The 24,111-nt window shown below is 37.0% G+C and overlaps 1 protein-coding gene across 1 annotated transcript in view; it reads right to left on the reverse strand.

Annotated features, from left to right (window-relative positions):
* Nucleotides 1-4,809: 4,809 nt before the first annotated feature.
* The window catches only part of LOC142026980 (guanine nucleotide-binding protein subunit alpha-14), a 91,328-nt gene continuing 72,026 nt past the window's right edge, over nt 4,810-24,111 (reverse strand). The window contains exons 3-7 of the mRNA XM_075020514.1: nt 12,215-12,369; nt 9,734-9,862; nt 7,986-8,115; nt 6,482-6,635; nt 4,810-5,508 (exon numbers count right to left, since the gene is read on the reverse strand). Coding sequence (XP_074876615.1) covers nt 5,318-5,508; nt 6,482-6,635; nt 7,986-8,115; nt 9,734-9,862; nt 12,215-12,369 — 759 coding nt within the window. The 3' untranslated portion in view covers nt 4,810-5,317. The remainder of the gene's footprint in view (nt 5,509-6,481; nt 6,636-7,985; nt 8,116-9,733; nt 9,863-12,214; nt 12,370-24,111) is intronic.

The following is a 24,111-nucleotide window of genomic DNA, read 5'->3' on the forward strand; positions in this document are numbered from 1 at the left end:
GTTGCTTTTATCAACTTTTCTTATCCAATTAAACTTTTTTGCTTCACATCCAGACAGCAGAACTTTAATAGGGAAAGCCTGAATGTGTGCAATTCTGCTTATTTCTTAGATGTAATAGTCATAGTATTGTTGAATGGCTGTTTACGGCAGTTGATATAAAAAGTACGGGAAAAAGTACAGTGTTACCTGAAGGTTTCCATAAATTCCCATATCGAAGTCTTCAAAATATCTGCTACATAAAGTAAGTACCTTCTGCCAAAACATTATTTCCAAACAACTGTTTGGAATATTTATAGCTACAGGATATAATTCTGACATTGGTGTTGGTGCTTGAGATAGCCAAATTGTCGTATTATTGTAAAATCTAAAATGACTAGCATGCTAACTTACAATTGCAGTTCTTTAATTTGCTCTAAGTCTTGCCTTTGGTGTTGAGTAACCATTTAGTGGGTTACAAAATACATGTAATCTTGTAATTTTTCCCATAAATTTTAAATTTAATCAAAAGATTATAAGAGAATTCCTAACTATCGCAATGACTGTGTTACTCCACTTGTTTGTACACTAAGCACGTACCAAGAGTATTAACTCAGGTTATAATCATGCCAAACTAATAGAGTAATTTGCCTTAGATAAGTCGTGTTATTAGGTGCACTGAGTGCCATTCCATATCTGTAATTTTTCATCTATCACTTTTCATCTTAGGCATGATAGTTCAATTAATAGCCTTATCATGATCTTGATTACTGTGTTGTCTCCTCTCTCCATCCACAGTATTTACTGAGTATCTGCTGCAACTTTCACTTTTAGTACCTCTTGCAAGTACTTTGTACATTCCCATTTGTGTAGCTTTTCAATTTACCCTATTCTAAGTATTTTCTTTTCACAGAGCATCTATTTCAATTGTTATCTCCAGTTCTTAACTTTCTTGTATTTATTTTGCCAACAAACTCCTGATTCTCAAATCTCAGCTGGCACTTCAGTAATATTTGAGCAATTTAACCATTAATGTTGAAGGATTTATTTTAAATGTGTGTGTCTGTGGTTAAGCTCATGTTTTGGAAAACATAAGAATTCCGCCAAAATTACATTTTTCTTATACAGTATGAAATATTTTGATCATCTGTGCTAACTAAAAGCCTTAACACAAACACGGAAACACTGGAAGTGTTCAAAAGTCAACATGGGACCTTTCCCCCACCTCCCTCCTTGTCTCCACTTGTAATGACAATATGCCTTCCTATAGTCCCCTTTTTCTAGTCAGTAAATTTTATCTTTTTCCTTGTTTTTTTTCTTACACTTTCTCCATACAGTCATGAATGAATTTTGCCATTTCTTGGCAGACACCAGTTCTTTTTGTTCTAACTATACATCAGCCTGGGATGAGGAGAAACGTATTCAGACTTATGCCATTGTGAAGTTTTCTGGATTACTGCGAGTTGTTTGAGATTTCCACTCTGCTGTGCCTCATTCCTTATTGCAATATGCATATTTTTTTTTCAATAAGAAGGCAGAATAGATATATTAATTTTTATTAAAAATGTATATGCAATTAGACAAGGGGATATCAATACAAATTAAAATGTAGGCATTTAGGTGTGCCCACTGTGGTGTTTAAAAGTATACCATGGCCTTTACTGAAGAACAGTTTCTCTTCTAGATGACTGTTACCTAAACATAATACCTTTGAGAAATGTCATTTGGGTTCTTAGTAGTAGTTTGTTCATACTTAGAATTACCTCTAAGAAATCAATGACAAACCAAACATAGAATCAAAGATGCCAGACACATTGCTAAAAAATTTGTAAGTTGAACTGTTTGCACCTTTGTTCAGCTGCATGGCTTTGCGTGGCATGGCTCTTTTGGTTTCCACACTTTCCCTCCCTGCCCCCCACCCTCCCGCCCCCTGACCTCTTCTTCACCTTGAATAAAGTGAAACTGAATTTTATTTGACTGGAATGTGATTATTTGTTTTCTTTATATACTGCTTTAATTAACAGGTAATACCATTACTTAGAATTTCTTAGGCAGAAATCAACAAATTAAGTTAAATCCTGTCTCTGAGAATACAAGGACAAGCTTCTGTTGCAGCCATCTCAGTGAAAGCAGAATACAGACTTTAGTCTTTACCTTTGGTTTATTATAAGGACAAGTTTTTAATAACTAGATTTACATGTCTAAGCTTCCTTTAAAGTATTTTTTTCTGTTGCCACATTGAAAAAACATAGATGATGTTGCCAGATAACCAGATTCTTATGAAATCCTCTTTTTTTCACCAAAAAAAATTCCATACATATGCCACTAGCTATTTATTATCTTTAGCACTTAACAAAAATTTAATACTTGCAGCATATTCTTGAATTTGAACTACCAACCCTAAGTTTCCTAAGTTTCCTAATTATTCTGCTGATGTAAAACAGTTTCAATAAATACATTGCATACCTTAATAGGATTGCTAAGTCTTGTGGCTTGTTTGTAAATAGCTCCGTATCTCTATGACATTTAAATAGATTTTTATATATTTGATTTGTATATATTTCCTGATACTGTATTAGCTTCATGAATGAGAATATTCCACAAAACTATTGAGAAGATTCCCCCCCCCCCCCCTTAAGCCTTTCACATTGGAATTCCAGAAAAGAACTCCCTGGAGACTACATTGCTTGGAATCACAGAAGTATTGTACAAGGCAAGAATGCCCAGTGTTTCTTCAGCAAACCATACAATTCCACAGTACCTTTTTCCAGCATTAATCTCTCCCATTTGATCCCTCTCTGTCTGCAGTGACTGAAACTGAAGATGCAACCAATACCAATGAAACATTTACCTCCCAGGAACTAAGGATATAGGTGGCTAAAGTTCCTAACAGTTAAATTACTGAGGGTGGTTCTTTTTTCCTATGTTGATCAATTTATCTGTAATTTCTGCCAAGGAAGTTGGTGTCCCTGTTTTTTTTATCTTTGTGGGTTTTTATTCCTTGTTGCATCAAGCAGATCAAGAACTATGTGCAGTTTGTAACTGCCCTTGTGAATGTTTTTAAATGTTGGTTGTAAAGTGTGAAAGAAAAGCATTCTTGTACTGATGGGTCCTGTAAAATGGTAACTGTCTCACAATCTGCAAAGCTTGTACTCCAGCAAAGTCAGGCTTCCATATTCATGATGCCAATGTGCTCTTCAAAGAGACGGCAAATCTTGACTCAAGATATGAAACAGCTAAGAGTTTAAACAGACGTTTTTCCAGAACTTCTTCCCAGGGGGCCCAAAACTGGATCAAGTAGTTCAAGTATTTGGGCATTTTATATGCTTTCCTCCATCAAATCTGCTGCCCTAGAAGAAGTAGTTTTGTCGTCGTCTTTTTCATGTGACTGAAGCTCTTAAGTACTGTAAAACTCCAATATCTACAGATTTTATGACAACAAATGCTATTGAACTATCTTTTGAGCAACAGTGTTTAGGACAGGAGGTCTGAGGACTTGACATGATAGTGCTTGGAGGGTAGAGATGATATGCCAGGGACAGAGATGACACATGTAGACATGCTGTTTTATTCTGTGCTTTCTGTCACTCCTCCTTGGCTGCTTCTTGTCCAGCAAGTGGCACTGTACCTCACCCCAGGGTGTACTGCGCTGTTCCCTCAGTGTTGATTACTGCCATTCATTAGTATGGGCACAACATACAGGTCAGTGTCCTTCCCTCACAGAAAAAACATTAAAGCAGTGTTAAGAACGGGCTTCTACTGCTTGTTCCAACACTAAAGAAAGAACAAATGCATCAAATGTTACGAGCTGTTTTCTCCTTAGCAACCAAAACCAGCTCCAGACAGACTTTACTTTTTCTGTACTGCTGGACAAAAGGGAGCTGTGCTGTTTAATATGTGAAACAGTAAACATTTTTTTATGGGCAGTGAAATGTCAGGGTGTGCTTTTTCACAGGACTGAACTGTGACAACTAGCAACCTGTTTGAAAACACAGAAGCACTCCTCAAGCTGAAAAATCAATATAACTTGAATTTTTTTTCTGTGCTGCATTAAAATTGCAATTTTATGCCGGTAGTAAAAACCATTGCTATAGTATTTCTCCTTAGAAAAAAGGAATTTTCATGTATTTAAATAATACAGGAGAACCTCAGCATATCTTTTGGGCTGAGTTACTGCTAATAACAGACTATTCTACTAATACACTCTCCTTACTAGTGTTGCTGGGTTAGCTGATCAAGGGCCCATGATCGCCATGGATTTTGCATGGATAAAAAAGGTTTTCAAGATTGCCCTGATGTCTTTATTATTTTGTCTGAGAATTTTTGACCCAGTGAAGGAGAATTGACTGAGCTATTAGTGGTGCTCTTATCTTTCGTGGCGAGGCTTGTAGTTAGGCAGGGAGCGGAGGAGATGGGAAAATGGCTGGAAATCTTCTAGAGGAGAGGATTTACTGCTGTCTAATCCATGCAAAACTACCTGTGAAGCTCAACAACAGGAAAATGCGAAGTGCAAACAGCAAATTATGTTAGTGACTTGGAGGAATTTAAGGCCTAGTTTATTGTAAGCATCTGTGGATGATCTCTGAGCTCCAGTGGTAGTGAATGCTGAGAATGTTTGCTAAATGCCTTGCTGTTTGGGAAATGCATTTCCCCTTCAGAAAAGAGTAAATTCCATGGACTGCCTACAAGATCTTAATCTGTCATTCCTTATCTGTGAAAGGTAGTTTATGATTGTAAGGCGCTTGAACAAAAAGGCAGTGATATGCAAGGGTCACCACTAACTAATCTTTTGTAATGATTCCTAGAACATTAACAGGTTTGGCCTATCAAGGCTACTGAGAGATGCTTCTAAAAGTATAATAGGTTTACCCTAAGTCTTTCAACTACATTGCTCAGAACAAGAATATAAAACTGTCTAGCACACTAAAATAACACTAACATGTCATTTTTAAGGCAATGCTGTTTGAAATTTTATAAGCTATGATTGTAAATGCTAAATAAAAATAAATAATAAAAAAAGAAAAATCTTAAGAAAATACAAGCTGGACAGCAATGTAGTTATGTACATTCTTCTAAATATATTTAATTCCCCCAGCAGTCAAAAAATAACTCACAGACAAAACTAAAATATGAAAGATGAACACAATATTTTAAATGTATAGCTTGAAAAGTAAACTTTGAAACTCATTCTTTAAAGTTCTCTCAATCCATACTTCTTCAGTAAATATAAATCCTTCTCCCATTTCTGTAATTGATATTTAAAAAGACACTGTTTTTTTTAACCAACACAGGTTGTGCTATGAGTAAGCCACACTCTGTGGCTGCAGCCATGTTTTCTTCTTTAAACCAGATTGGACTCCCTCAGGTTTAGTTGCAGGATCGTGTCCTTGACAGCAGCGAAGACAAAACGAATATTTTCTGTGTCTGTGGCACAAGTGAAGTGGGAATAGATTACTTTCTCCTTGTCTGGATTCTGATCCTGATACAGCTGCAAAATGAAGTCTCTGGCAGCTTTGACATCTTGTTTAGGTCCTAGTCAAAAGCACAGTTAGTGGTTTTGAAAACATAGTGATATGGACAGTATCTTAACAGGCTAATTTTATATTTAAATGTCAAATCACCATAAAGACATACTCCTTTGTTTGTATTTTCTCATTCATATATTAATGGAGCAAAAGCTGTTGCAACACTGCTTTCTAAAATGTGTGGAGTATGCTTTTTTCAACCATAAACATTACAGGTCGAAGTAATTTTTTATAAAAACCTATGCAACTGAAATTACCCAGCATATATGAATAGGTTGCTACATTACTGTAGTATGTCAAAGACCATGAGACAAATTAAATTTTCTAAAACACAGAAAGTAAACAGGATTCTCTTTGGCCAAGAAAGGGATGTGTGTTTTCTCTGTAGCTATTAAATCATAATAACTCTTTTCATTATTAATTGTAGGATTCAACATGATACATGTCTTGCAGAGTATAGTACTGTATTAGGTAATGGAACATGTGATTATTTTCATCATTCTTTTGGTGACTAAGTATAAGTAATGTTAAGGAAAGTTATTCAGGCTTCATTTTAAGTTCGGACTTTTATATAGATAACAAGTCATAATAATGAATGCAAAACTATACTATGGGTTTTTACTATATAAAGAGTTGGATTAAAAGCCGTGTTCCCCAAGTTCCCCTCCTATCTTGTCTTTTGAGATCGAAGATGAAGAAGGTGCTTATTCTCATAAATAAATAGTGATCATGCTACTCTAATAGTAACAGAACGGCTGCAATATATCTCTTAAGACTCTGTCCACAATGCTCCAGTAAAAAAAACAAAGTTCCAGTAAAACTGAGTAACTTAAGTTTGTACTTTAAAGGATAGAGTAGAAAAGCATAGATATCAAATATATTGCATAATTCCACTTTCTGTGTTCAATTTAATGAGGAAAACCTGACTGGTTTTAATATGACTTTTAGCTTTGTGAAGATAGTGTGGAATAAATGCTTACCTGTGTATTCTGGAAAGTAACTAATTAGATGGGAATACATGATCTTCTCTTCTAGAAGATCTTTTTTATTTAAAAACAAAATGATTGAAGAATTCAGAAACCAGGGATATGTAATGATAGTTTTAAATAAGGCCTTGCTTTCTTCCATTCGATTCTACAACAAAAATTAACATGAAGTTACATTCTCCAGACAGTAGCATATACAAATCACATCAGCCAGAGATCATAAAGGTTTTTTTGAAAGCTTTTTAAAAAATATTACTTTTATTAAGTGCAATTGCAATGCACTGGTTGTTCATTACTCTTCTTGTTCTATATCCTCTTATTTACTGGGTTTTCGATCACCGCTATGAAAGTCATGATGGTATGTGAAATCAAGGTAAGCCTTAATAATAGAAATTATTTGAATTCTTGTATGACTTAGTGAGCAGCCATGGACTGCTGCTTTACAAAAGCTTCTTCTGACCTTACAGTGAGAGCTGAAGCAGGGTGTATCTGTTCAAGTATCTGATATTAACATACTGTAACATAGCTAAAGGACAAGAACATACATACTGCTGTATACTGGTAATAGTGTCTGTCCCATTTCAAGAGAGATGTAAGGAACACCACATTCAGAGACTGCTGTTTGGAGTTCCTGGGGATAAGCTTGTGATGGCAGTCAGTTTGTTATTTTTTTTCCTAACATCCAAAGTAAGCATAATAAAATGTTCAAGATAGTGGAAGGAAAAAGATTTTTCGTTTTCTGCACGTTTTTCGTGCACTGAGATGCATTGAAAACTGTTATCTCAACTACAATGGATGTTGTGACACTTCAAGTGAAGTAGGGCATGCTTTTCACATTTCAAACAGAACTTGAGAAAGTGATCTGAAAGGTCTTTGGGACTTCAAGGTTCAAATGGTATTAAGTATTTTTGAAAGACATTTGAAGGAGTCCTCATACTGCAGGATGTAAAGCAACCACTACCAAAAGTAATGCAGTTCTACTAATATGCTTTTCCCTAATTGCCTACTATTTTTTTTGCATCTTTCTCTACAACATCTGGCTACTGCGGATTACGGCACTCTAGAACAGATGGGAGAACTCATCTTAGGTTTTCTAACCTTAGGAATGAGGTAAATTTTAAGTTATTTTGTTTTAATTTTCTTTAATTAATGCACAGGTTAATTCTGAAACATCAGAGACTTAAAAAACCAACCAAACAAAAAAACTAATTACAGGTGAGTGAGGTAGTTTTACTTGCTTAGAGATGTTACTGATACTCAAATTCTTAAACATTTGACATGGCTTAAGTGATTCAAAACATTTTAAATCATGTTTTGTCTTTTAAGGTAGAGTTCACTTTTACAGGCAGGCTGCTAATTTAATACAACTTCAGGACTGCTTGATCAGCTTCTTAATGTAATTCTAGTATTTGCAAATACTTTTATGGTCACATATGAATGCTGTGTTTCTTAAAAAGAACACATCTTTTTCTGTACTTTATATGCTCCCACTCCTTACCTCATTGTCACATTCTGCCAATACTTGATCATATTCACTTAATGCAACTAAGAAAATGATGGACGTAACACTTTCAAAACAATGGATCCACTTCCTTCTTTCTGACCTTTGGCCACCTACATCCACCATCCTGTTAAACAGAAATACAGTCAATGTATTAGTCATTTTCATAAGATACTTAAAGTAACTCCAAAGGCCTTACGATAGATCACCTACCTGAGATAAGCTTGAACTGTGAAAAATGTATCTTACCACTGTATGTTCTCTTTAATATTTAAAATTGATTCACTTGCTGTAGTGCTACAACTTTCACTGTTCTTTAGTCTTGTGGGTTAATCCCAGTGGGCAGCGAAGCACAATACAGCTGCTCACTCACTACCCCCCCCCCCCTCCCCCCCCAATCGGTGGACAGGGGCAGAGGAAAGAAACAGTAAAAGCAAGAAAACTTGGGGGTTGAGATTAAAAAATAATAATAATTGATTAATAAGTGAAGGATAAGTGGCACAAGAGATAAAGAAAACAAAACAAGTGATGCAAAAGCAATCACTCACCACCTCCCATGTGTAGACCGATGCCCAACCAGTTCCTGAGAAAAAGATGGCCAACCTCCATAAAGCCCCCTCTTTTCAATTTATCACTAAGCATGATGTTACATGGCATGAAATATGTCCTTGTTTAGTTCAGGTCATGTGCCTGGCTGTGTCCACACTCGCTCCAAAATCTCCCTTGGCCCCTGCAAAAAAACTCAGCTTAGTCATATCTCACTACTCGAAACAATCAAAATGCTCACAAATATCTTAGTTTCACATCAAATTCCTGTGGTTTTGCAGAGAGTTAAGTAAGTAAGTCCCTCACATTTTATCCAGGTCAAAGTGTTCCCTAGAACATTCCATTTTCCAGGAAAAAACAAACAAACAACAAAATCACAGTTAGGCTGGTTTGACCATGTGTTATAAGAGTGGATTCTGGTTCTGTGTTGTAACTGCAGGCAGGGGTTTGTTAATGATGAAGTGGGTGGTTTGGTGGAAGAACATCTATGCTACTGTGAATTCTGCAATTTTTAAATAAAAGAAAATACTTTCCCTTAGAAAATCAGTAACCCCACCTGTTGCAATAGCTTGTCTAGTAGCAGATAAGAGAATTTTAAGGTGCTTCTCAGACTTTCTTTCGACTTTGAGTTGTTTGTTTCTCTCAATTCCACTGAACATAATTTTTTTTTTTTTGCTATGTTACATGGCAGGAAGAATAGAAGTATCTACAGTTGTGACCCTCCACTTTCTTTTTTTCCTTCTCTTTCCCTTGGTGTCTCCAACTCCCTTCCCTAACTTTATCTAACTGAAAGTTGTAAACTCATTTGAAGGCCTTAGCATATCTATTAGGGCCCTTTCTTTCAAACAGTTACAAGCAGGAGGCAGAAACTGTTGGCTCTAAATGGAATTAAACTACCTGCCAATATGAGCACTCGTCACCACAAATACCTTTCCTCTGCACCTCCCCCATCCAAGGCTTTAAATTAAACTAATAGTTCAGAATACATGGTAATTGGGCTGCTTGAATTGAAAAGCTGTTTTTATGTAATGTGAATTTCAAAAGGAATGTTTTGAAACGCCACTCAAGTTACTGTATGAACTTTGGAGTCTGCCGGAAACATGTAAAAACAGTTATTGAATGCAAAAGCTTAAAGGACCTTAGAAGTAAAGTTGCAAGAACTATTTTCATAGTTTTCATCATTTGATAGGCAGTCTTACCTAAATATAATATTTTCTAAATCAAAAGGATACTCAATAATTCCTGTAGTTGGCACTCGGACTCTAAGAATATCTTGCTGAGTTGGCACAAATGAGGGAGTAGCAATATGATCAAGGTCAGTAAGATAACTGAAAAGTTAAATATACAACAGAAACAATATAATAAATTAATTACAGAGTTTCAAAACCAAAGTATGAACCAGCCATCACAGAATTATTCCCATAAAAGCAGCTAAACAGAAATTCAGTTGTGCATGGCTTTGGTGCAATTATTGCTGGCATAAAACAATAGACCCCTTTACTTGAACTGAGACCTGGATGTACATTTCCTACAGAATAATACTAATCAAAAGAGATGATGCCTGAATGTTCTATAGACAATTGCCCACACCCAAAATGATGAATTTTAATTGAATATTCTTTGCTATTACCCCAAAATAAACACCAGAATTAAGATTTGAACACAAATATAAATATCAGTCCTAGCCGTAACGTTCACCAACAGTACTTTATCCCCTGTCACTTCATCCATGATGCTAATATTAGACACAACTGTGAAAGGTTGATGGACAGAATTAAAAATGTAATTAATGGAAAGCACTGCAAACATGAATGCTTCAAACTTATACATTTTTAATATAAAAGATGTTGCATTTAATTTCTCGTGTGCTCATGCAGTCATTCTTAACTTTACCCTCTTTAGTTTCACAAGACTGTTGCGCTTTTCATGGCGGGGATTAAATTCTAGGATGACATTCCTGTGCCTCAACAAATGAGCAGTGTGTGAGCAAGACACAAGATGCCTGGTATTCCTCTCTGCAATCTATCTTCCCACCACTAGAAGGCAACATTAGATCAGTCAAAATCCTAACAAGGCGTACAAAAAGTGTAAGGTGTCTTCCCAATCATACAACACGGCTGTAGCACAAACCTTCCTTTATTTAAGCACTAATTCCACACTTTTTCTTTGGTGGAGGAGGGAGGGTGTCGTATTCTCCCCTTGCTGCCCAAACATCCCTCACACTTAGGCTCCAAATTAAAAAATTCTTACACCTAATGTTACCACTCAGAAAAGATTTCTCTTAAGAATAAGAAAATTCTTCCTCTCCAGCAGTGTAGTATAGTGTTATTGAGACTTGCATTGTAATTAACAGTACAAGAAAGATTTAATAAAATTTAAAATAAAACCGTTTTTCAATTGTAGCTGATTTCTTAGAAAATGAAGCTACAGTAGACCATTAAGTGGCATCTTTCTTCTCCAACATAGGATTATTTAAGAACAAGGCAGACAAACATCTGTCAAGAACTGGTAATGTTTAACATACAGGAACAGATTGCCTATGTGTAACCACTCAGGGTTAAAGTTTACCATAAATGCCTCATTTAAATGTTCCTTGCTGAAATTTAACCCTGTTACTTCTCAACTTTGACAGAAACGGAAATGCAAATTTTCTGTTCCCATGAAACAATCATTTTTTCACAATTAAATTCTTTGGAAACTGGGGGAGAGACTTATCTTCATTCTTATTTATGTTCTAAGCTTTTCATTAACTGAACTGTCTGGTGGGCCCGCTTGTTGTCAATATATTTTGTACAGCTGTTTTTCATTATTTCCCCCAAGGGAAACTCAGTTATGTACCAGCTGTGTTGACCTCGGAACTGGGACGGATGATGGTTCCAGTATGTTCAGAAAGCCTGAAATTAGTTTGTTTCATCACTGCAGCTTAAAATTTGTTGTGTACCACAGGCCAACAGAGACACAGGTATAACTAATAAAATCAGAGTGAACCTATCTCTTCATAATGAGCCAGCAGTGTGCCCAGGTGGCCAAGGAAGCTAGTAGCACCCTGGCTTGTACCTGAAATAGTGTGGCCGGCAAGAGCAGGGAAGTGATCGTTCCCCTGTACTCGGCACTGGTGAGGCCGTACCTCGAGCACTGTGTTCAGTTTTGGGCCCCTCACTACAGGAAAGACATTGAGGTGCTGGAGCGTGTCCAGAGAAGGGCAATCAAATTGGTGAGGGGTCTAGAGAACAAGTCTTATGAGGAGCGGCTGAGGGAACTGGGATTCTTTAGTCTGCAGAAAAGGAGGCTGAGGGGAGACCTTATCGCTCTCTACAACTACCTGAAAGGAGGTTGTAGCGAGGTGGGTGTTGGTCTCTTCTCCCAAGTAACAAGCAGTAGGATGAGAAGAAACGGCCTCAAGTTGTGCCAGGAGATGTTTAGATTGGATATTAAGAAAAAATGTCTCCACTGAAAGGGTTGTCAGGCATTGGAACAGGCTGCCCAGGGAAGTGGTTGAGTGATCATCTCTGGAGGTATTTATAAGACGTGTAGATGTGGTGCTTAGGGGCATGGTTTAGTGGTGGACTTGGCAGCATTAGCTTAATGGTTAGACTTGATGATCTTATGGTTTTTTTCCAATGACTCTGTAATTAACTTCATTAAGTCTGGCTTGTTCTTGTAATTCTCAGTGTACTTACTACTTAGCAGAGTCTGAGAGCTGGTACTCCCTCCGTCTGTCGTAGCATTCTTGGATTCCTGGGTCTTCCCAGAGCTTCTTGATTGCTTCAACTTGTTTTCTTTCCAGCGCAGTCACTTTATCCACTTCCACTTCTTTGATCATCTGAGCACTCTCCTAATCAATTAAATGATTACATATTGTGAGAAAGGATTGCCGTTGGCATGCGGTCTCCCTTTTCTTTATTACGCTCTTCCATCAGTGAGACTAAGCATGAGGAACCTAGGAAAAAATAAGCAGATTTAATCCTTGAATGCATTTAATTTTTCAAGTGAGATGACTGCTACTGAATGTTTTAACCAAGTTAGTCTTGCTTGCTGTCATCCAGGTGTGATTTTTCTTTTTAAAAGGGGACCTTGACAAAGGTCAGAAGGAGCTCTAAACCTAGTATTTTTAAGTTCACTAAATTTTAATACCAATTTATAACAGTGGTAATGTTTCTAAAATTCTAGATACTTTCATTAGTACAAATACTTCTGGTTGGTTTGTTGGTTTGTTTTTTTTCAGGACAAACCAGAGGCTGGCCTAGCATAAACAGTCATCAAGTAGGACCAAATTCCTACAAGCCATTTTCTGTTATAATGCCTATCTCAGTGAGATACAGCCAAGGAACTACTCTATGGAAAGAAATAATTTTTCTTTGCTCTCTGCGTTAAGAGGTATTGCAAAGATAAATGTAAGTTTTGCTTTTAAGGCATATGAAAGAGTCTATTATTCTGCAGCAAGTTGTGCAGTTGATAAACTTGAGGGAAGGAATGCCATTCAGAGCAGCCTTGACAGGCTTGAGATGTGGACCCGTGCAAACAAGCTGGGGGATGAAGGGATTGAGAGCAGTCCTGTGGAGAAGGACTCGGGGATACTGGTGGATGAAAAGATGGACATGAGCCGTCAATGTGCACTTGCAGCCCAGAAAGCCAACCGTATCCTGGGCTGCATCAAAAGAAGCATGGCCAGCAGGTAGAGGGAGGTGATTCTGCCCCTCTACTCTGCTCTGGTGAGATCTCACCTGGAGTACTGTGTCCAGTTCTGGGGTCCTCAGTACAGGAAGTACATGGACCTGTTGGAGCGGGTCCAGAGGATGGCCACAAAATGATCACAGTGATGGAACACCTCTTCTATGCAGAAAAGCTGAGAGAGTTGGGGTTGCTCAGCCTGGAGGACAGAAGTGTCCAGGGAGACCTTATTGCAGCCTTTCAATATAGAAAGGGGGCTTATAAGAAAGTTGGAGAGAGACTTTTTACCAAGTTCTGTAGTGACAGAACAAGGGGCAGTGGTTTTAAACCGAAGGAGGGTGGATTCTAGCTTGGACATAAGGGAGACATTTTTTTATGAGGGTGGTGAGACATTGGAACAGGTTGCCCAGAAAAGCTGTGGATGCCTCATTCCTGGAAGTGTTGAAGGTCAGGTTGGATGGGACTTCTTTGACCAACCTGACCTAGTGAAAGATGTCCCTGCCCATGGTAAGGGAGTTGGACTAGATGAGCTTTAAAGGTCCCTTCCAACCCAAACTATTCTACGATTAGAAGTGTTCTCTTCTGTAACTGTTCAACTGAGTATACACTGATGTTTGCTAATACCTTTAATGGTCTGGAAAAGTATTGTTGTGAAATGCATTTAATATTGAAATAAATGAACTTATTTAGCATTTGGAATGTAACAAATTGGTTGCTGTAAATTCAGGTTGTCAACACCTTTTCTAGTACATTGCTAGATACCATCTAGGTTTTAACTTACATCCTCTTCAAAAATGGAATAAGGTTTCTTCTTGACCTCTTATTTAAGTCACAAATAGTAATGCTGTATACAGATCTGGTTTGAATCCAGGGCAGTGAATTCCTGGGTCTGAAGTGGAAAAATCGCAATACTGATAGACCTGTTAATCTAGAGATAAAGATCATTCAGAAAACAGGGCTTTTGTAGTTATGGGGTCTTTTAAGTTATCATGAACAACTGCAAAACTATGTAACATAGAGCTTAATGCCTCAAAAGCAATTTCTCCTTGCTCAGTTCAAATTAATTTTAAATATTGTAAATCTCCAAAATGTGGTGAATATCCTACTCTTCTGAGTTTTTGTATTAAAGTTTTACAATGTAGTCATAATGCCTGGGCAAATTCTCCATAATTGGAATGATCTTTGATTTTATAGGTATTCTGTTACACAAAACTAAATGCCAAGTCTTCTAATTTTTATTAAAACTATTTTCTTTTTAAATAGTAGCTGAAAGCTTTCAACATGACTGTTCTAATTACTGCTACACTGTAAATTGGTAACCAATGTATAATAGTTTAAAATGCATCATGGTATAAACATTCCTGTTGGTATTTCTTGTAGATTCCTTACAGATATAATGTAAATCATATTTTTTTCTACCTTAATTTTACACCGCCTAACTATTTTAGCAAGACAAGTAATATTGTCTATTGAATAAATTTTACTGTTCTGTAAGTATTGCATCAAATGTTCATGCTGATCTAGAACAATGTAGGAAGAGCTTTACCTGTCATTTATACTGTATTCAGGCACTGTGTATGAGGCAAGAGATTAGAGACCATGTGTCCTGGCAGTAACTTTTCTCCCTATTTTCAATCTTATCTGGTTAAAGACATACAGAATAATTTGGATTATGAGTAACTCTTAATTCAATTCACTAAAGTCACAGAACAGATACCGTTTTCTAAAGAAAAGAATGGGCACTGACATGCAAATAGCCATCACAGCATTTTGACTGGGATTGCCTTGGGCTTCATTCCATGCTAAAACTTTGCATGTATCTAAGAGGACTTCATGTAATTGTAGCTGCAAAACCAGCTTTGGTATCAGGTCCTTGTGAAAACATTTTGTGTCTACATCTGCAAACGCCAGTCCCCTTATGCGGCCAAGTGCCATCACGAAAAATCCTTTTTCGGAAAGTAATTCAGATTAATCTTTATTTCCATAGTACATAACAACTAGAGTTCAACACTGACAGCTAGTCTCATGCCCGTAATTCAAAGGAAACAAATCCTACAATGAAGTGAAAAATTACTTAAAACACCAAGTGATTTTAGTATCATTCCATGCCGTCCTGGTTTCAGCTGAGATAGAGTTAATTGTCTTCCTAGTAGCTGGTATAGAGTTATGGTTTGGGTTCAGTACGAGAAGAATGTTGATAACACACTGCTGTTTTCAGTAGTTGCTAAGTAGTTCTTAAACTAAGTCAAGGATTTTCCAGCTTCTCATGCCCAGACAGGAAGAAGGCTGAAGGGCCACAAGAAGTTGGCATGGGACACAGCCAGGACAGCTGACCCAAACTGGCCAAAGGGGTATTCCATACCATATGACATCATGTCTAGTATAGAAACTGGGGGGACTTGGCAAGGGGGGGTGGATCGCTGCTTTGGAACAAACTGGGCATCGGTTGGCGAGTGGTGAGCAATTGCATTGTGCATTGCTTTTTTTGTATGTTCTGATTCTATTATTATTATTATTATTGTCATTTTATTATCATTATCATTATTATTTTCTTCTTTTCTGTCCTACTAAACTGTCTTTATCACAACCCATGAGCTTTACCTTTTTTTTTCCGATTTTCTCCCCCATCCCACTGGGTGGGGGGAAGTGAGTGAGCAACTGCATGGTGCTTAGTTGCTGCCTGGGGTTAAACCACAACACATCATGTCTTCCTCATCCTCAGTAAACAGGCATGTTACTAATAAAAAATAACTTTGGTGTGAATTATGGGTGGATAAGAAGACATGAAAGCAAGATATAGAAAATTTCAGTTTCCTTAAAATGCAGTCTTCAGGATAAATTAGTAATGAGTAATCTTAGGAGTCTGTGGTACAATAACCCAGCCAGGATCTGATGGAAAAGGGGATTAAACTTGAAACACACTAAGATGTCCTTAGAACCAGCAGAAAGTCCTTCAAACTGGGCAGCAGGAGAGTCCTATATTTTTTGTACTGGGAAATACCAGCATTATAACTAAAAGGCAGGTGTTGCAGGGTTTTGTTTGAGTGTGTGTGCATGTGTGCATCTCTGTGACAATTTACTACTAACAGCAAACATTCATGATAAGTAACAACCAGAGCAATGCCACCTATTTCAGCCTCTGACTACTGTAATGATTGAGGTAAATGATTTTTCTACACACTTGTGTTGACATGATAAAACATATCAATGTAAAATAGGATTATAATTGGAAATGGATTGTTTGTTTTACATCTAGTTTTAAGTAACACTGATTGTCAAACATTGATATTAGCTATAGTGTAGTTGCAGATTTCTGTATTGTAGTCATGGTCAACACAAATGCAAATCACAACTGAACTGAAAATCTGTAAGCCATGGCAAAATGAAGTAAGTCCCCAAACTCTATACACAGCTCTTCCATAACATAATAAGAACCAGCTCTGCTAATCAGGACTTTCTTTTTTTTTTTTCAATTGTATCTAACCCACTGATGGATTTTTGCTGATTATTGCAAATAAGTGGCCCTTGAATCTGTCACAAACCTTGAAAGCTAAATGACTTTTCTAACCAGCCATAGCACTTTAAGTAGCTTGACAACTGATAAAATGCTCAAATGTCCTTTTTCTTTCTGATTAAACAGTATAAAGGGTAACTGGGTGATGTAAGACACCCCACAGGGCTTTTATTATTTTGCTGTAGAACCCCACCACTAGGAATTATAGAAAAGGGTTATTAAATCTTATCAACACTTAGTAATAATATTAAGTTTTCATTTTAACGAATATCTTTTTGCATTGCCAATTGCATACACAAAAGTAGTTTAAATATCATGAAACTGTAATGGGATTTTGGCACGAAGTGGACCTCAGTGTTTCAAGTCCACAGGGTCATATTTTAAAACCTTCCTCTGAAACTCAGAAGAACACTAGAAATTTAGTTTTCATTTCCTTCAAAGCAAGAGTGGAATTTTATAGAATTCTTACTTTCACTACTAAGAAGTTAGCCCAAGAGATGTGTGGAAATATGCAGCATTGTAATACATAAGCAGTAGGTGTTTTACAGACAGAACTCAAAGGGCTCACTAACATGAGAAGAAAACAAAGCAAAATGAAAGAAATCTACAATCATTACAGACCAGACCAAGGAACAAAGAGGGGAAACACAAAACAGCACAAGCACACGTTAACATCAGTTATTGGCATAAGATTTTTTTAAATGAAATACAAGCAACAGATGAGTTCCAGAATTCACTCAATTAAAATATGTATAGCACATTATGGTCTCTCTAAACACAGTATAAGCAGGAAGAGCAAAAGTGACATTAAAAGTGCTGTAACATTCTTCTATTCAAAATCCCTGTTCTGAAGTTACATTACTTCAGGTTCATTTGTTTTAAGTAGACTTCTGCTTCCTGATGACATGGTGCAGGTGGAGAAAAGAATACAGATGATAAAATATGGGTAAGTAATTTTGAATACAATAGAAGTAGGAGAATATATTTACTCCACTTAAAAAAAAAACACCAAACACATACCACAAAACAAAACCAAAAAACCCTGTATGATCCTGGAAAGAAAACTGATCATGTATAACAAAGAAAGACAGTGGCAAAATTGTTTGGCAAATACATTCAAAACCTGTGCGTAAGCTACTTATAATACTAAAAATCTATTAGTCTCTTAAAAATCTATTACATTATTCTCTACTGGAAATAAAACTTAATTCTGCAATTAAAGGGCAACTGATGATGTATAACAAGCAACACTTCGATGCTAATCTGTTTTCATCAAAAAGATACGCTAAAAAGAAACAAAATAATCAGGAGGGGGTCTTGAATATGCCTTTTTCACTTCACATGGTAATACCACTGGGTGAAAGCAGCTCTCTCACCTTTTGTGAAAGTGCCAAGAAACATGCACAAATGCTAGCTGAATGAGTGTAATATTAAATGCAACTTGTAGTAAGGACAAATCTTTGCCAAACAATAAATGGGTAACACCACAGGCAAGAACTGCCATTTTTCTAGATGTATGAATAAATACTATCTCCAGCTGTTACATGCAATGCATAGAACTGATTATTTCAGTAGACCTTCTTTTTGGAGGGCCTGAATCTCCACACTTGGAAAAAAATTATATTTGATTTGATACCTTGCAGCTCCGTCCTGTTCCTTAGGAAGATAAATGTTAAGTAGAACCCAGAAATGGCTCTATGTGTTACCTTATGATGAAGCTCTTTATATTTACAAGGCCTGAATTTATACACATATTATTTCTTCACCCATAACCTAGGTTATTACTCCTTTAAAAAGCTTTCTGAGAAGAGCAGTCTGGTTTGGAGCAACAACTACTGAAGGTGTAGTTATTTTTTAAAAGTGCTATGAGAACTAATGGTGCTCCTCTTTTTCTAAGCACTTATATTTTATGGTCTTTGCACTTCACTTTCATACCCCAGGTCCTTCCTCATTTGGCTGGGCAAAACAAACTACAGAATGCTCCGATAAAAGTTGTTCTTGGAAGATATAGCAGGTTCTTCACAGCAAACAGAGGATCACAGGAAGGGACAGAAGGTAATTATTCAATATAGGGAGGTTACAAGAACAGCCAGTTAAGGGTGTATACTGCTTCAGAAAAATATTGTTTATCAAGAGATACTTAGCTACAGCAGGAGTTCAAGTTTTCTTACTATGTGAATAGGAAGTTTCTGAGCATCACTGAACCTGTTTTAACATCTCTAACTATTTTTACTTTTACAGTGCCACTGAAATACAGGTTATATCTCACTACAGGATAAGTAGAAATATGCAAATAAATACTTGTCTCTTCTTCATACCATTGTTAGGCCCATAAATTGAACTTCTTGGGAGTATAATGTAATATATTTTGAAAATCATTGTGTTTTACTAAAACCATGTTTGCATTAATTTTTTTCTCATTTTTTGAAACAGTCCCATCAGCTAATTTGACATAAGGTATAGGGTGTGTTTGTTTCTAAAGAAATAAAAAGAGAAATCATAAAACAGGGGGAAAAAAACCACAAAAACCCCTAAGACTTTATAATTCACTACAATAGGGATAGGAAGCTGCTATTCAGGTCATATATAAGTTTAGTAGAAGTTACTGATTAACAAATAGAAGTTATGTGAATTTCAGTTCTGTTGGCTTGTTGCTGTTCTGAAAATTCTTTGAGTTGGAACCAAATTCAAGCCCAAATGCAGACCCAAATGCTTAAGTCAATCTCCTTTCGGTACCAGCAAGGCTACTAAGTTTTGCTGAATTAAAAGCACTGCATATAGCTCCTCTGGTTGAGGAATAGTATTTTTCATATCTCAACCTCTATTACTGAGGAAAAGTACACACTAAAAGACTTCTAAAATTAGCTACACAATTACCTATGAATGCTTTGTTTACATATTTTGGGGACAGGAGGAACTGAATATAAACCCTTAAAACTAAGGAAAAGGAAGCTAACAACTAGCTGAGCTGTACATAAAATGTATACATTGCTGCTATTGCCAGTACCTCCCAATTACCATCAGAGGAAGAGACAAATGTTAAGTATATGAAGGTTGGTTTAATTTCTAAGTGAAAGAATATTTTGGAAGAGGAAAATTAAGGAAGGTGAAAAAAGCAGGGGAACTAAATAACTCAAGCATTTAGAGTTAGGACATTATATTCTAAAGATAAAGAAATATTGCTTATTTTACAGTCTTTCATTATTCAGTTTTAATAGTGTATTGTTCTATGGCTATGAAAAGGTACCTGGTCATAGTCTGGATAACTGGATAGGAACAGCAGATTAAGTTGAAGATTAAATTTTTGCAAATTAAAATAATGAATTGATACCATCCTGGTTGTGCACCAACCACTTACCATGAGCTTTGATTGTGTCTTTCTTACTGAGCCTATTCTGTCTTTCACCCATAGGCTGTAGTAAATTTTTTCTCTAAGTTAGTCCCCTCATCTCTGATAACAGCAGGAATAGTAAACAGCACACCAGCTAGCAGTAAGCAAAGCAAACTAAGCAGTGCAACTGTAAAAATACCAGGCCAAACCACCACCCAGATTGCACTTGCCAACACAAAATTTTTGGCAAAGACCTGATTGAAAACAGGACCTCACAGTCAGGTCTTATATAAAATTTAACGGATTACCCTTAAAAAAAAAAAAAAAAAGAGAGAATCACAAAATGTTTGTTTTCTTCTTCACAAAACGAAACAGTTTGCAGTTAATCTTTTTGTATTTGCGTTTTGTTAAATTATGTGTGAGAGTACATCCATGGATCTGTAAATGTTGGTCAAACACAAGAGTTGTTTCTGAAGTATTACATGCACTATACACATGGACTAAAAGTAAGCAGGTATACATATAAATACAGAACTATGCTTATAAACACACAGGTACACATATACGTAATTTGTGGCTTCCAAACCTCATTTTCCAACACTTCTAGTTTACAGGGGGGAGAAACAAAAACTATCAATATAAGATCCCCAGGTATAATCAAGTGACATCCTTTATTTCTTGGTTCATTTTTCCACTCTGTAGAGGACAGAGAGCATTGTGTGGCACCCTGCAAAAATATTTGGGTCATAGCTTGATTTAATAATCTCCAATTGAAATAGTCACTTTAATAATTCATGATTTTTTTGTTTTCTTTCTTTCCTGGCTACACATTGCCATTAGTTGCCATCAGGAATGGTTTGAGAGGACTGTGTGCAAGTGAGCTGAATGTATATTCTTCCCCACATTTACTAACCCACAGCATGGTTTTATAAAGGGGGTGTGGGGGGCGATTCTCCCTTTTATTAAAGCATTTAGTAGCTAGCATATATTGACAAGGAAAAAAATATTGCACTTTTTTTTCCTTTATTTTGAAAGAAGAGGAGTCTAGAAGGAGAAACTGCCCCTCTACCAAGGAACTAAAATGCCTGTCATCTAACACATGTTAACTTTTCCTTTTCATCGTCATAGAAAATGTATGCAGTGTTAAAAACTTCAGTCTTGCTGGACACAGAATGCAGACTTGCAAATTCAACATTGCTTCCTGCTAATGTACATGATCACTGAAATCTTGTTTGTAAGATTAAGCAGAAGCTTCATTTTCAGCATGCTAGTGATGCTATCAAGTTCAAAGTTAAGAGCATGTGTAATTTTTCTCAGGGCTTACACAGTGGGCCAAGTTTTTGTTTCTTAAAAATAAGATATTGCTAGTTTCGTTAAAATTATTTTTCCCATTCCTTGGCAATATTTATCTCACCAACAGAAATACAACTTTCAAGACCAATAAAGACAATCTGCATAGCATGGAGGCTTTGAGATTTGTAACCACCACTCACAGGAGGGAACCGAAGATGTTAGTTGTTGGTGAGTACCTTCTGAAAGTGTCTTTCACTCTGACACACCATGTCCTAGGTTCCAGGTGCCAGCTGCAATAGAAGAGTCCAATGGACCACTTGCCATGACTACTTCTCTATGCAATTACTAGCAATTTTCCTGGAAATTTCTTTCAAGCACAAAGACGACTAAGAAATTTTACAAACAATGATCCAGAAGTTGAAGAAGCTGAATAAAAATCAGAAATACAGTTTTCCAAAACAAAATAAAAAAAAACACAGGGAGGTATATGAGAACACATGAGATGTAGGTTGTAAGGGGCTCTTGTGCCTTTCATACATTTTTTTTAATATGACAAGGCCACAAGTGACATATTACTTTTGCTTCTGAACACACACTTCAAGAGTGTTGTGGACTATCAGAGTGTCCAAAGGACAAAATAAAAGCAGCAACAGATAAAAGGGCATAGTTATTTAATCCAAATATGAGAAAAGACATTAACTGCCTTTAAAAAAAAAAAAATAAAAAAAAGGAGAGCTGCTGTCATTGCAGTAGAGGAGGAAATAACCCTTCTCTCTGATCATAGTGTATACGACAAAATGATGATGATAAACCCTGGAAAAGAGCATGCAAAGCAGTTTGCTTTACTGGAGATCTTTAAGAACAAATTACATGAATATCAAGATTTAAAGCAATGGAGCTGATGTTGCTGTGGAGGGGGACATAGATAAATGGATTCTTGAGGCTCTTTCCAAATAGGAAAAAAAAGAAATTTCTTCTCTTTAGAGATTGTTCTTACTTTTTTTTTCAAATGGAATATCAACTAGTAATAGTTTTTCCTAGACCATTCAGATCCTTAATATCTGATATTTTATGATTGATCAAAACAAGAAGTTACAAACCCACACTATTTCTTTAATCTGTGATCATTGGAATTAGGTGGGTTAAGACTTCCACGCCTTTTTTAGTTTTCTATGTCCCATCTTTGAATTGTGACACCAACATTCTTGGAAGTAAGTTAAGTGTACACAGGGAAAAATAAAACCTTTCTAGAGGTAAGACTAAACATGAACAAGTAAATATGTGCCTCAGAACAACACTTATCTTAGTTTGGCTTTGTTACTTAGTTTAAAATCACTAAAAGAGATGCTTAGGCCTCTCGTCACCTTTACTAGAAGTAAAACCAAGGAAATCTACCCTACATCCTGGCTATCTGGGTATGTTTGCCTGTGATTATTAATCACACTTTCATGTGGACAGATATATATAAAAATCAGTTGTGTGATTAGTCACTTTGTACAGTATTTTTAGCTGATGCCTACTGGAGAATTGTCTCACAAATGTATTGACAAGTTTGGGTAACCTTTCTGACACTACAAAGAGTCATGGAAACAAAATTTTTCATTAGCCTTTCTAAGAACAAGAACAACCAAATAGACTAAATTCTTTCATATTTTACTCAATGTATTTATTTAACGTAAGTATTAGCAATGAGCTGGCAATAGCGACATTGGTACCAAATAAGATTTGCTTTCAAAAGGTGTCTGGACTAACTAAACCACATAGTAACTGGAAGCAACATACTCAAACAAAATCAGGATTGGTATTCAGCTATGACATATACAGGGCTCACTATTGGGGCCAGTTCTGTTTAATATCTTTATCAATGATCTGGACAAGGGGATCGTGTGCACCCTCACTAAGTTTGCAGCTGACACCAAGGTGGGCAGGAGTGTTGATCTGCTCGAAGGCAGGCAGGATCTACAGAGGGATCTGGACAGGCTGGATCGATGGGCTGAGGCCAATTGTATGTGGTTCAACAAGGCCAAGTGCTGGGTCCGGCACTTGGGTCACAGCAACCCCATGCAGCGCTACAGGCTTGGGGAAGAGTGGCTGGAAAGTGGCCCGGCAGAAGGGGTTGGTCAACAGCTGGTTGAATAGGAGCCAACAGCATGCCCGGGTGGCCAAGAAGGCCAACAGCATCCTGGCCTTTATCAGAAAAAGAGCATGGCCAGCAGGACAAGGGAAGTGATTGTTCCCCTGTACTTGGAACTAATGAGGCTGCACCTCGAGCACTGTGTTCAGTTTTGGGCCCCTCACTACAGGAAAGACATTGAGGTGCTGGAGCGTGTCCAGAGAAGGGCAATCAAATTGGTGAGGGGTCTAGAGAACAAGTCTTATGAGGAGTGGCTGAGGGAACTGGGGTTCTTTAGTCTGCAGAAAAGGAGGCTGAGGGGAGACCTTATTGCTCTCTACAACTACCTGAAAGGAGGTTGTAATGAGGTGGGTGTTGGTCTCTTCTCCCAAGTAACAAGCAGTAGGATGAGAAGAAACGGCCTCAAGTTGTGCCAGGAGATGTTTAGATTGGATATTAAGAAAAATGTCTCCACTGAAAGGGTTGTCAGGCACGGGAACAGGCTGCCCAGGGAAGTGGTGGAGTGGCCATCCCTGGAGATATTTAAAAGACACGTAGACATGGTGCTTAGGGATATGGTTTAGTGGTGGACTTGGCAGCGTTAGGTTAATGTTGGATTTGATGGTCTCACAGGTCTTTTCCAACCTAAATGATT

The sequence above is a fragment of the Buteo buteo genome, chromosome Z, assembly GCF_964188355.1.
Source record: "Buteo buteo chromosome Z, bButBut1.hap1.1, whole genome shotgun sequence".
NCBI lineage: Eukaryota > Metazoa > Chordata > Aves > Accipitriformes > Accipitridae > Buteo > Buteo buteo.